This window comes from Gossypium arboreum, chromosome 9 (assembly GCF_025698485.1).
Source record: "Gossypium arboreum isolate Shixiya-1 chromosome 9, ASM2569848v2, whole genome shotgun sequence".
In the NCBI taxonomy this organism is placed as follows: Eukaryota; Viridiplantae; Streptophyta; class Magnoliopsida; order Malvales; family Malvaceae; genus Gossypium; species Gossypium arboreum.
The window spans coordinates 64935055-64947353 of NC_069078.1; the positions used below are offsets into that span (position 1 = coordinate 64935055).

The 12299-nt window shown below is 32.5% G+C and overlaps 1 protein-coding gene across 1 annotated transcript; it reads left to right on the top strand.

The window, feature by feature from the left end:
- The first annotated feature begins 6489 nt into the window (after nucleotides 1-6489).
- Nucleotides 6490-12210, top strand: LOC108456001 (glucan endo-1,3-beta-glucosidase 7-like). Its single transcript, XM_017754591.2, has 6 exons — nucleotides 6490-6631; nucleotides 6812-7107; nucleotides 7495-7863; nucleotides 9766-10089; nucleotides 10164-10428; nucleotides 11790-12210. The coding sequence occupies exons 1-6, from the start codon at nucleotides 6577-6579 to the stop codon at nucleotides 11825-11827; spliced, it is 1347 nt and encodes a 448-aa protein (XP_017610080.1). The 5' UTR covers nucleotides 6490-6576; the 3' UTR covers nucleotides 11828-12210.
- Nucleotides 12211-12299: the final 89 nt, after the last annotated feature.

Consider the following 12299-nt stretch of genomic DNA (forward strand, 5'->3'; position numbering starts at 1 on the left):
TGAGTTCTTTAGCACCTAGTGCAGAGAAGACTTCAGTGCCTTCTATTGCCTTAAGTCTTTCCTCCAAGCTCCTATACCTCTCTTGAGCCTCGTGATCATCTATTTTCAACTTGGCTATTTTGACTGGATCATCTAAATCTTGAACTACAGGATTGGCAGGGGTTGCTCCAGGATTTGACATAAATGTTCATTGCCCTAGATGAGCAAATGGCATAGGTCGTTGTTCCAAGCCTGTGGATTCCCCTTGAGTATACCCTCTTTGTGCTACGTGGGCATGTGGTGGAGTGAATCCTGGGGGATAGAGTGGATCCTGGTCATGATTAATTCTTGATTGAGGTTCCATACTGTCGGGGTTCTGCATGGGTCCTTTTCCTTTGACCAAAACTGACATCATCTCCATCATTCTTGTCATTTGATGCTTTTGTTCAAGTGATTCCTCTCGAGATCTTACTATCAAATCCCTCGTTTCTTGCTGTGACTTAGCCAGTTGTTCTTGTGATTCCTTCTAGACTCTTTCCATCCTTTCGATTCTTTCATTGAACTCAGCCTCCATTGCTCTAGCTTGTCGATGCATTTTATACGAATGGCGTGGTTCCAGATTTGAAGTGTTGCAACTGCGAATTATATGATTCTAACCTTAGCAAATGATTATAGGATATGTATATGCAATGGGTGAATGAATAAATGTTGAATGAATGTCAGTTATGAAAGAAATGCGAGAAATTAGTGTTGATCTCGAGATAGTCCCTATTAGGCATTTCATTCATCAAAAGAGTTCATTACAAAACATTTCGCCATTTTTTATTCGGCCATTACACAAACTTCCTAGCTATATCGCTATATTTCTTTACTCGCTCTAAGAACTCCGATATGCTCGATTGTTGGCTCGGTGGGAATTGGCAACTGAGATCCTTTGCTTCATCTGATACTTGTACCATGTGCACAGCCGCTTGACGGATTTTGTTGATCAAAAAGTAAAGTTGCATTTCTCTTTCTTGGAGGTCCATTTTATAAGCATGAGTGTCTCTATCATACTGATCATTCTTTTCTTCCAAGGCTTTTAAGAGAGTATCCAATTGTTGCTGATGAGCTCGCAACGTATCTTCTAGATCCCGTACTCTTTCTCTTAAGCTTTGACGTTCAGATTGACTGGCTGTCCATTTGGTAGACATAGCTTCGTTCAGCGCTTTTCTTTCTTAATTCTATCATTCTCTGCCCTCTTTTTCCAAAATTCCATCCCGCCTTTAGCATTGTTTAATTCTTCTCTCCACTCTGTTGACGACTTACCCAACCCACTATTCTTGATAGTGACTCTTAACTTTTTATTTTTCAGATGAAGGTCCCTTAAGTCATTTCTTACGACTTCAACTCCTTTTGTACTTTCTCAGTTTTAGACCTTTCGATCTGGATGTCGATCTTCAACTGGTAATTTTTTTCTTGAAGAATACTAATGTCCCGTAACATTTTGACCTTTTCGCGCTCAAATTCCTGTCTTGCTATTTCTAGCTCGGATGGCATTTCTGTCGAGAAAGGATTCTGGACGGTGTAATTTGTTGACGAGATTTGCTGGCTGTTCACCCGTTGCTTTCTCTATATGTCGTAATCTTGGGTGAGGGTATCAACATATAGAGCTAATTTCATGTGATGAATTCTCTTCCAAGACTTTGCAGTATCTCGGACCCTCTTCATATATCTTTCACCCGCAAAAGCAAACTCTGATTGTGCTAATCCTCCGGTGGCGGGTATGAATTATCGTGAAGAAAATTACCTTTGTTCCATTAACGGAGCATATCCAACTCCTCCGCATAACCCGAGTAGTGGCACCCAATCTTGATCTCCGACCTTGTATAGCAGAACTGACGGGCGTATCCACGATGCTCTCCAAGTTACGTCCTCGGCGCGAAGATTCTGAAAGACTGAGACCCAGTGCTGTTCGGTGACCTCCCTTGGCCATTATTTCTTGAGATAAGCTTCTAACGGGGAGAATGTTTTAGAAAACATATAGAACGGTGTGCGCTCTACTTTCCAAAAATGGCTCAGAATCCAAACATTGAGTAACTGCGCGCATCAGAGAAAACGACCTTCCCCTTTCTTCCTACAGCTACTTAGGGATCTGAAGGTTTCAGCCAGGATAGTTGGGACGGGGTTGATTCCTTGTTTTAATCTTTCGAAGAAATCTACCACCGCAACTTCTATGTGTCCAAGGACCTTCGGGAAGATGATCAAACCGTAAATGGCCAGAGCGAACAGATTTACCTTTTCAACATGTCAGGATGGTTCAGAATCAAGTCTCGTAGGGAAGACCATGGAATGCAAATGGTTTCATTCGTTTTCTTTATCTATTTTTCGGCCCACCCGTCAGTCATGTCTATCAATCTCACTAACTTTTTTCTTGAAGGTTATTGGCTTAGGTTCTTTCACATATATCTTATAGGGTTGTACGTTTTCGACACGAAGCAAAGCAGCGTACTCTTCTATAGTCGGGGTCATGTCTTCCTGATTGAAAGTAAAATATTGGTAGGTTGGATCCCAAAATCTGACCATGGCTTGGATCAATCGTTCGTCTACGTTGACAGTAATCAAGTCGGTTATGTCCTCATATCTTTCAGTGAAGATACCCCTAGTATCCGAGTCCTACTGATTTCACACCCGAACCAAATCTTCAAGGTTATTCTGGCAAACATTTACAGTTACATGCTAGGGCAAATTGGCAATACATCCCTCTACTAGACTATCTCCTCTTTCTTTCTGAATCTTTAGAGACCAGTCTCGAACCGCGGCATTCCTCTCGGTTGTTTCTATAATTGACTCTTCCATTAGAAACCCGTTTTTTAGCAACCGATCTCTAGTCAACACCTTCCTAATATGATGCCTATAGTGCATGATGTAAAATAAGAATAAAAACAAACAAACTTGGTTAGCACAACACATATGAATAGAGAAAAACTGTGGATAATCTAATAAATTAAGCTACTTGGTCCAATAGACTCGATTCCCTTGCATAGAAAGCGTAAATGTAAAAAAAACAAAAGGTAAGATGTGTTTTTCATATGTACTTATTTCGGTGACCAGTAAACAGACGGAGGTTCGGCACGGCTCTAGTTGGATGGCTCGTATGGTTCACTATATGCGGTTTTGGTTCTAGATGGGTACTCGAATCGTCATCTTGTCATCTACTAAGATTAGTCTGAGCCTCGGTCATGGCCCATCATAGGCTTACGAGATCAATTCGAGGGATTACATTTACTTATGCCTATGCGGAGGGATGAGTTAACTCACAAAAGCATAAGTCATATGTAACCCGAAAGTATTCACTAGCCTGTGCGGAGGAGCGAGTTAACTCACGAAGGCGTAGATTTTACTTTCACCTAACAGGGACGGAGCCCGGGTATAGAGCTCATGTTATGCAACAAAAATGCATGTGCACGGTGTGTGGGGAGAAACTTGCAAACCTTTCATTTATTTTAAAACTACAAAACTAAAACCATAAAACTTAAACCTGAAAAACGAAAGATAAAACAAATTAGGAGATATGTATGTATGATTTTTTCGAAAACAAAACTTAAGGATCATGATTAAATATTAATTTGAACAAGGAACTTTGAAAATTTTGACAACACACGTTTAATTCAACTCGACTCTCAAAAATCGGTCCCGAGTGGAGTCGCCAGCTGTAGCGACGTAAAAATTTCTCTTTCGGTCGCTAATTGAGGCGATTATTTGAAAATTTAAAAATCGACTTTCGATTTTATTAAAAAAGGGAGTCGCCACCGATCTTTTTCTAGGTGTGACGGACACCTAATAAATCATCCTTTTTAGAAAAGAAAACTTATTCTTGCACAAGAATGAAGGCGAATTTAGGTCTCGTCAAAAGCGAGTAACGTTGGGTTCGGAGTCGATTCTGTGAGGAAGGTATTAGCACCTCGCGACGCCCAAATTTGGTATCTTATTAAACATGTGTTGTCTTGATTTTCAAAATACGAATTCAATTTGACATTTAAGTGTGATCCGATTGAAGGAAATGAGAAGTTGTAAGTTTTGGTTTTTAGAAGAATATCCGCTTTTAACACGAGCCGACTAACTTCACCCAACATAGCGATGAATTCAATGACTTAATGTTAAAATCGGTACATTGCCTTATTCTTAAAATTAAAATGTAAAAGTTTCTAAAATGATAGTAAAAAAATCTAAGAATATTATTGTAAAAAATGCGAATAGTGATGTGAATAATATAAAATATTAAAATATCAAAATATTAGAATAATAATAATTAATATTGACAAATAAAAAATAAAATAGAAATAAAAAGGTGTACATAATATATATTAGAAATAACAATGATGTTTAAAAATAATACTATTAATAATACTACATAAATATGTACATATATAAAAAATAAATACGTAATAATATTAAAAATATGTACATAATATAGTGTAAAAATACATACATAATATAATTAAAATATATACATAAGATAACATGTAAAATATATATATAAAAACATAGTATTAAAGATATATACATAAAATAGTATAATATATATACGTAATATAGAATTTAGAATATACCTAATATATTAAAAGAATATATATAATATAATATTAAGAAATATAATAATAACAAAAAAGAGAGAGGAGAGAGTGGGTGATTTTCGGCCACAAGGCTTACCACCGTCGATCCTTTGGACCGCTTGCCGATCGCCATCAGGCCAATCCAGACATGCAATGGGACCTCAAAAAAACTTTTTCGGTAAAATGGATAAGCTTCCTCCTTTTATTTTTACTTTCAGATAAAAGAAACAAAATAAGATTGAAAGAAAAAATGATAAGCAAACAAAGAACTTAAAACGAGAATAGACAAAGAAACCTCTTTTGCTTTGATCTTTGATTAATCTCCAAAAAAACTACTCTCTCCAAAAACTAGCCTTTACAATAACTCTTCTTCTTAATTACTCTAAAAAAACCTCTCAAAAATCCTTTACAATAACTTTCTCCCCCAAAACTTCTTCCCTCACTAAATACAATATATGAGAAGGCTTATATAGCCATTTACAAAATATTTTTTATTGTTTATGTCTTCATTTGTAGGTACAAGTGGTGGTGGAGCAAGTGTGACTAGTGGAGTAGGTAGTGGAGCAAGTGTGGCTAGTGGAGTTGGTGGTGGAGCAAGTGTGGCTAGTGGAGTTGGTGGTGGCAAAGACTAGAATTTAGTTGAGAAAAGTTTAGGTTGTGGGCTAGGGTTTTTTATTTTGATTTGGGCTTAGAGTTTGGGCCATTGGGTTTTTGATGTAAATTTGGCTTTGAGTAGTTAAGATTTTGAGTTTTGGGTTTAATTTTGGTAGGTTAGGTAAGACTAAATTGGGTTTTGATGTAAATGGGTTAAAATTGGCCTATAACAATACTTTTTTTTTTTGAAAATTTTCAAATACTGATAATCACATTAAATTTCGACTAGATTTAAAATCAAAATAAAACTTGAAAAAGGGCATCAAATTTGTTTGCACCTAACCCAATAGTAATTGGTAGTGATATCTTTTTCAAAACTTTAGAACAAGTCCAATATATATAATTAAACCTTTTAATAAATTTAATTCGTTGTGTATTAAATATTCTTCAAAGATAAAAAAATTATTTTTTTAACATTAATTTTATATTATTTATAAGGAATTGAATCATTAAGAATTGTTTAAAATTAAACTTTGATTATGGGAGTAGCCATTCGACCTGATTCGACTTGAAGGACCACTCAAAAAATGAAAGGATTCGGGTACAAAATAGACCTAAAAAATCAACTTGGACAAAAAATGAAGCCTGTTTTCTAAATAGGTCGAGCCTCGATAAAATTTTTTTGGCCTGAGCCTGGCTCGACCCGAATTTTTAAAAAAAAGAAACTATTGTTATGTTTTGCTACTATTTCTATTGGTTTATTAATGTATTTTGTTGTTATTTTACTGTCATTTCGCTTTTATATTGTTATTATTTTATTGTTATTGTTTAGATATTGTATAATTATGATTTTATTGTTAATTTTGCTATAATTTTAAGAGCATTTGCTTGTTAAGCCACAACTATTTTAGTAATATTTAAATATAAATATTTTTAAATTTATTTTAATTTTTAGGAAATATTTATTTTAATATTTTGTGTGCATTTGTATTATATTTTTAAAAAAATTTATATAAAAATATTATAAAAGAAGTTTAATATCAACGGATTGGGTCAAGCTTAAATTTTAACATTTTTTATCTATATGGATAAAATTTTAATCTCATTTTTCAAGTCGAGCCTAAGTCTAAAAAATGAACCTAAAATTTTATTGAGGCTCGACCTGAATCATGATCATTCTACTCAAAACACATAACAAAATGAAATAAAAAATCAACGATAAGATATATTTTATAATTTTTAAAATATTTTATAATTAAACAATCTGATTCAACCGAAAATGGCTATTTAAACTATGCTCACAATGAGCTCTTATATAAACTCATCCCTTGCAAGCTTCAAACACTCAGCTTAACAAATAAGCAAGCACACATTCTCATTCTCTCTTTGTATTTCCTTTGTCTCTTTAATGGCTACTTTCTTCTTCTTCTTCCTCTCCTTCCTTATCTTCGTTCACTCCTCAAGTAAGTTTCTTACTCTCCAAAACGACACCGTTTTCCCTTTCTCAAGAAAATGAAATCTCTACACAAAAAAAACAGAAACAGAAACCAAAGAAACTGCATCACTATCAGTTACTTCATTTTCAAGTTCCAAATTTCCAATTAATAATTTTGATTTCTCTTTTTTTTTTTTTTTGTAAATAGGTGCTGAGCCGTTTATTGGAGTGAACTACGGCCAAGTGGCGGACAACTTGCCTCCGCCGTTAGCCACCGCGGAGCTTCTAAAATCGACGTCGATTGAGAAAGTTAGATTGTACGGAGCGGATCCGGCGATTATCAAAGCTTTGGCTAATACCGAAATTGGGATCGTAATCGGAGCAACTAATGGAGATATTCCTTCTTTGGCTTCCGATCCAAACTCAGCAGTTCAGTGGGTTAACGCCAACTTGTTGCCTTTTTACCCTGATAGCAAAATCATCCTCGTCACTGTTGGCAACGAGGTCACTTTCTAAAAGATTGCCCATTCTTTGCTTTACACTCCCTTAATTTTCTTTTCACATTCTAAGAACATTCTTAAATTTCAGCAAAAGTGAGACCTTTTACCAAAAAGAATCTCAGTTAATATTCTTACTGTCCCTTTAAAATGGAAAAATTTTATTTAAGCCCTTTATAGTTTATAAAATTTTAAATTAGTAATAATAAATTTTACTTTTAAACCTTAAAAAAATTGTCGTAATTTGCAGCTAAAAGTATATTTAATTTTTAAAATTAATAAATTAAACTGATGAAATTCAGAACTCTAACACTAACATGAAAATAACTAATAACATATATATATATTTCATTTTTTAGTTCATAAAGTTTGAAATTATTATGAATTTACCCAGGTATTGACTACAAATGACCCGAACTTAGTATACCAACTGCTGCCCGCAATGCAAAATATGCAAAACGCCATTAACGGTGCTTTACTGGGCAGAAAGATCAAGGTCTCAACGGTTCATTCAATGGCAGTGTTGGGTCAATCCGACCCGCCATCTTCCGGGTTTTTTAGACCTAGTTATGAACCCGCATTGAGAGGTTTGCTTCGGTTCCACAGGGACAACGGGTCCCCTTTTGCTATTAATCCGTTTCCCTTTTTCGCTTATCAAAGTGACCCGAGACCCGAAACGCTTGCCTTCTGCTTGTTTCAACCCAACGCGGGACGAGTTGACTGGGTGAGCGGAATCAAGTACATGAACATGTTTGATGCTCAGGTTTTGGTCCCTCCCTACTTTTTTTTTTTGTTAAATTTAGTTTTGATGCTTTTATTATGTTTAAATTTTTTAATTTGGTATTATTAGTAATATTGTTAATCATTTCAATTAAAATATTAACATAAATTTTCTTGAACAACAAAAAAAATGATAATTTAACATTTAGTAGTTAGAATTAATAAATTTTCTCAACTTAATATCAATTTTTTTTCAAATTAATCATTAAACTTGATAATTTTTCATTTTGATTAATGTGATAATGTGACACTATAAATTTCTACTATAATATTCCTTAAAATTTAAGTGATAACATGACAAATCCTTAAAATTTTATATATTTGAAAGAATTATAAATTCAGGCATTAATTTGAGTCAACATAAATGACAGTGTAGAAGTAAAACGTAGGACATACGTTAATATACATGAATTCTTTTTATTTATTTCTTTTTAATTTGTTTGATTTACTTTTCGTTTTTTTACTTAAACCCAGAATATATATTTATTTATTTCTTTGCGTACTCCAACTTTTTTTAAGAAAATCTAGTTAAATGTAGAAATTAGGGTTATTTTAGTGCATTTAGTTTAGGAGTTTTTTTTGATACATTTACATTAAATTAGATTGGTACTCGTCAATCGGTGGTTGAATCGAGTTTCATAACTTTTTAGTATTTCTTAATAATTATATAATTTGTAACAGAAACATCGATTGGATTGAGAACTGGTAAATAAGACAATAGTGTTCCTAAGCTTCTTGGGTTTGATTAAAAAAAAATAAAACTCAATTCAATAATTATCGAGCTAGCAACTATTGATCGAGCTGAATTCAAGTTTAGTAATACTTGACTGAAACAGCTAGCGAACCTTATCGAGCTTTTCATATTTTTATATTGTTAAATTACGTTATTGCCTTTAATATATATTATCAACTCTAAGCTTAATTATTGAGTCGAGCTTAAAGTTTGAGTTCGAGTACAAAAATTGATAAACGAGCTTAATCGAGCCCGAACTCAAGTAGCTCAATTATATCTTGAGCTGAATTCAAACTTAAAATAAATATTCGATTGAGCTCGAACCAAATATTAAACTCTAAATTTTGAGTAAAGTTTAGGCCAGACTTAATTACACTCTTAAGCTTATCTAGTTGAATCATGATTCTTATGTTTAAGATATAAATGTAAGAAATAACTGGTGACACTAACCCTTAATCAGCATTGATTAATGAACTTTAAGACAACATTTAATTATTTTTAAATTATTCTAAATTATTCTGTAATTTTAAAAAATATTTTTTTACATAATAAAAATTAAATTATTTTTAATAAAAATAAAAATTTGGATATACATTTTAAGTGAGCTAATGAGTCCCTACTAAATCCTAATCACTTTAAATGCATCTTTGGCTTTTTTCATGAAATAATTGAAGGCACCATGACTTATTCAATAATTTTAAGGTTGATTTGCATTTTGTTTTCTCGATTTAAAAATTAGATAAATTAATTTTTATCGTTAAATAAAAAAGTAATTTGATCATTTTGTTAAAAATTCATTCCATTTCTCATGTTAAAAATTGATTTTTGTACATCATGCTATGTGGCTCGTCATGTATCACTATTTGATTATTCTGTTAGTCACACTAGTTTTTAATAGTACAATTTGATGAAATTTTTAACAGAAAAAATTAATTTACTCTTTATTCTAAAGTACAAGAACTAATTTGCTTATTTTTTTTAATAGATTAGACAAAATGCAATCTAATTTCTAGTATAAGATCCTCCATAGTACATGAATTTTATAATTCAACATTAAAAAAAAGAAAGGAGACTATATTCTTACCATAATGTAGTACTTTGCCACTGCTTAGGGCATTTAAATGTTGCTAGTTGGTCCTAATGGTTGTGCAGGTTGATGCAGTGCATTCTGCTTTGAGTGATATGGGGTTCAAGGATGTAGAGATTATGGTTGCCGAAACGGGATGGCCATATAGAGGCGACAGTAATGAAGTCGGACCTAGCATTGAGAATGCAAAAGCCTATAACGGGAACTTGATTGCACATTTGAAATCGATGGTCGGGACACCGTTGATGCCCGGGAAGTCTGTGGATACTTACCTCTTTGCACTCTATGATGAGGACTTGAAAGCCGGTCCCGGTTCTGAACGGGCATTCGGACTTTACAAGCCGGACCTTTCCATGACATATGATGTTGGCATTTCAAACAGTTATCCGGTAAGTGAGCTAATTTATTCATTCGAACCGAAGAAAAAGTTATAATAATGAAAATTTCCTTTTCTATGTTCTAGACTCCATCGACTCTGAAACCGACTGCAACTATTTGGTGCGTACCAAAGGCCGGTATTTCCGATGCTCAATTGCAGTCGAATCTAGACTATGCATGTGGCCAGGGCATCAATTGCAGTCCGATCCAACCGGGAGGTGCCTGTTTCGAACCGAACACCGTAGCGTCCCACGCTGCTTATGCCATGAACCTTTACTACCAGAATTCCGCCAAGAATCCGTGGAACTGTGATTTCTCGCAGACGGCAACCCTAACATCCCAAAATCCTAGTAAATATACTTCACTCAAACTTCATCTCAGTTGTATAGCATTTTATCTTTTACCAAGGGAGGAAAATCGGTTTTCAAATTGATTTAATCGACTTTAACATGAAAAAATTAATCCTATCAACTTTAGTTGAAAGAATAGACCGAACTGGAACTTTAATTCGGTCGATTTTGTCGGTTAACTGATCTTAATTATCGAGTTATGTTATATGATTATATATTTATTATATATTATAAAATACAAACATCTTTTAAATAATTTTAAAATAATATAAAATAAGTTGATTTTTTGTATCAGTTGAATTTCGAAACTCAAAAATCAATAATAACCAAACCCAACTTAGTCATTTCATGGTTCTTATAGGGACATGTTTGTGGTATTTATAACTTAAAAAATATGCTTCCAACACCGGTGTTTAATGCATATAGGCAAATTTCATCCTCCAAACATAAATATAACACTATATATTCAATCCTTCTAGTCCAAATCCAAGCAATAGACCCATAGAAATGGACATATAGTAAAAGATTATGCTCTTTTTGTGGTATTAGTGGTAATAAATTTGTGATATTGAAACATCTAAGTAACTTTAAAATTAAGCTTAGCTAGAGTTTTAACTCAAATGACATAGACATTGTTGTTAACACAGAAAGACGTGGATTCGAATGCACTGAAGCGCATTATCTTCCTATTTACGGGTTGAGAGGGGAATATGGGTATTTTTAGACATTATGTCAAAAATAATAGATATGATCAGAACTTATAATAAGATTATTCAAAAAAAAAAACTTACCTACAAAATTAAGACCCCAAATAATTTTAAAGTTTTTTTAGTTAAAAGTGATATTTATGTTACCAATGGGGTCTCATTTTATCAAATATATATATAAGGCATCCAATAAAAACATGTCACGTTTTTTAAAAAACTGTATTTTGGGATAAAATGAAACTAAACTAATAATTTAAAGATTAATTTTACACAAGAATGAAGTTAGAAATTTTTTAGGAGATTTAAATTAAATTGTAGTTTTTAATAATCTATATATTTATAATTTTTAAGGGATAAATTAAATTTTATCATTTTAAGGGACTAAAAATAAAATTTTATTTTTACTAATTTAAAGTTTTAAAATTTTAAAAGATTTAAATGAACAATTTTTATTTTAGGGAATCCATGATCGCCACTAAATTTTCATTTAAGCTTAGAAAATAAGCATAAGTGAATATCAAAATATCATTCTCTAATAATATGTATATATATATATATATAACACAACCATATTCGACATTTACATCAAAATCTGAAAAACATTTTAATTTCCTTGTTTTTTTTTTCTAAATGAAAATTTTGGTTTGATTGCAGGTTATAATAATTGCATCTACCCTGGTGGGAGCACTTAGAAAAAGTCAGATAAAATGTGAAGTGAAATTGGAAAAAGAAGAAGGATGGTTAAATATAGGCTGTGAGTACTTTATATTTGTGGGTCTTATTTTAGAAAAACAAAATAGCTTTACCTGTTAAGTTTTTCTCCTTTGATATGGATTTGCTGTCGTCTGTGTTCTTTATTTTTTTTTTTTTTTTTTTTTTTGGGGTTAAAAGAAAATGGGTCAATGCTTTGACTCGATATCAAATACAGTATGTGGTATTTCTAGAAAATTTCATTCTTCTTCTCCAATTATAAAAAAATAAAAATAAAAAATCATCTTTTGCTTGTTGCATGTTGTATGTACCTAAATGTATTGTTTTATATATAGTCAATGTTTTAGACTAAATTATTCTTTTTATTATTAAAATTTCATTTATTTTATCATTAAAAATTAATGTAGTTTACAAAATAATTAAACAGTTACATTTGACTTTTCACATGTATCT

Bases quoted from the DNA above. Each gene is read 5' to 3' on its own strand.
- LOC108456001 (XM_017754591.2), top strand. From the start codon at position 6,577: ATGGCTACTTTCTTCTTCTTCTTCCTCTCCTTCCTTATCTTCGTTCAC. The intron at 6,632-6,811 runs GTAAGTTTCTTA...TTTTGTAAATAG, and splicing joins TATCTTCGTTCACTCCTCAA to GTGCTGAGCCGTTTATTGGA. The intron at 7,864-9,765 runs GTTTTGGTCCCT...ATGGTTGTGCAG, and splicing joins TGAACATGTTTGATGCTCAG to GTTGATGCAGTGCATTCTGC.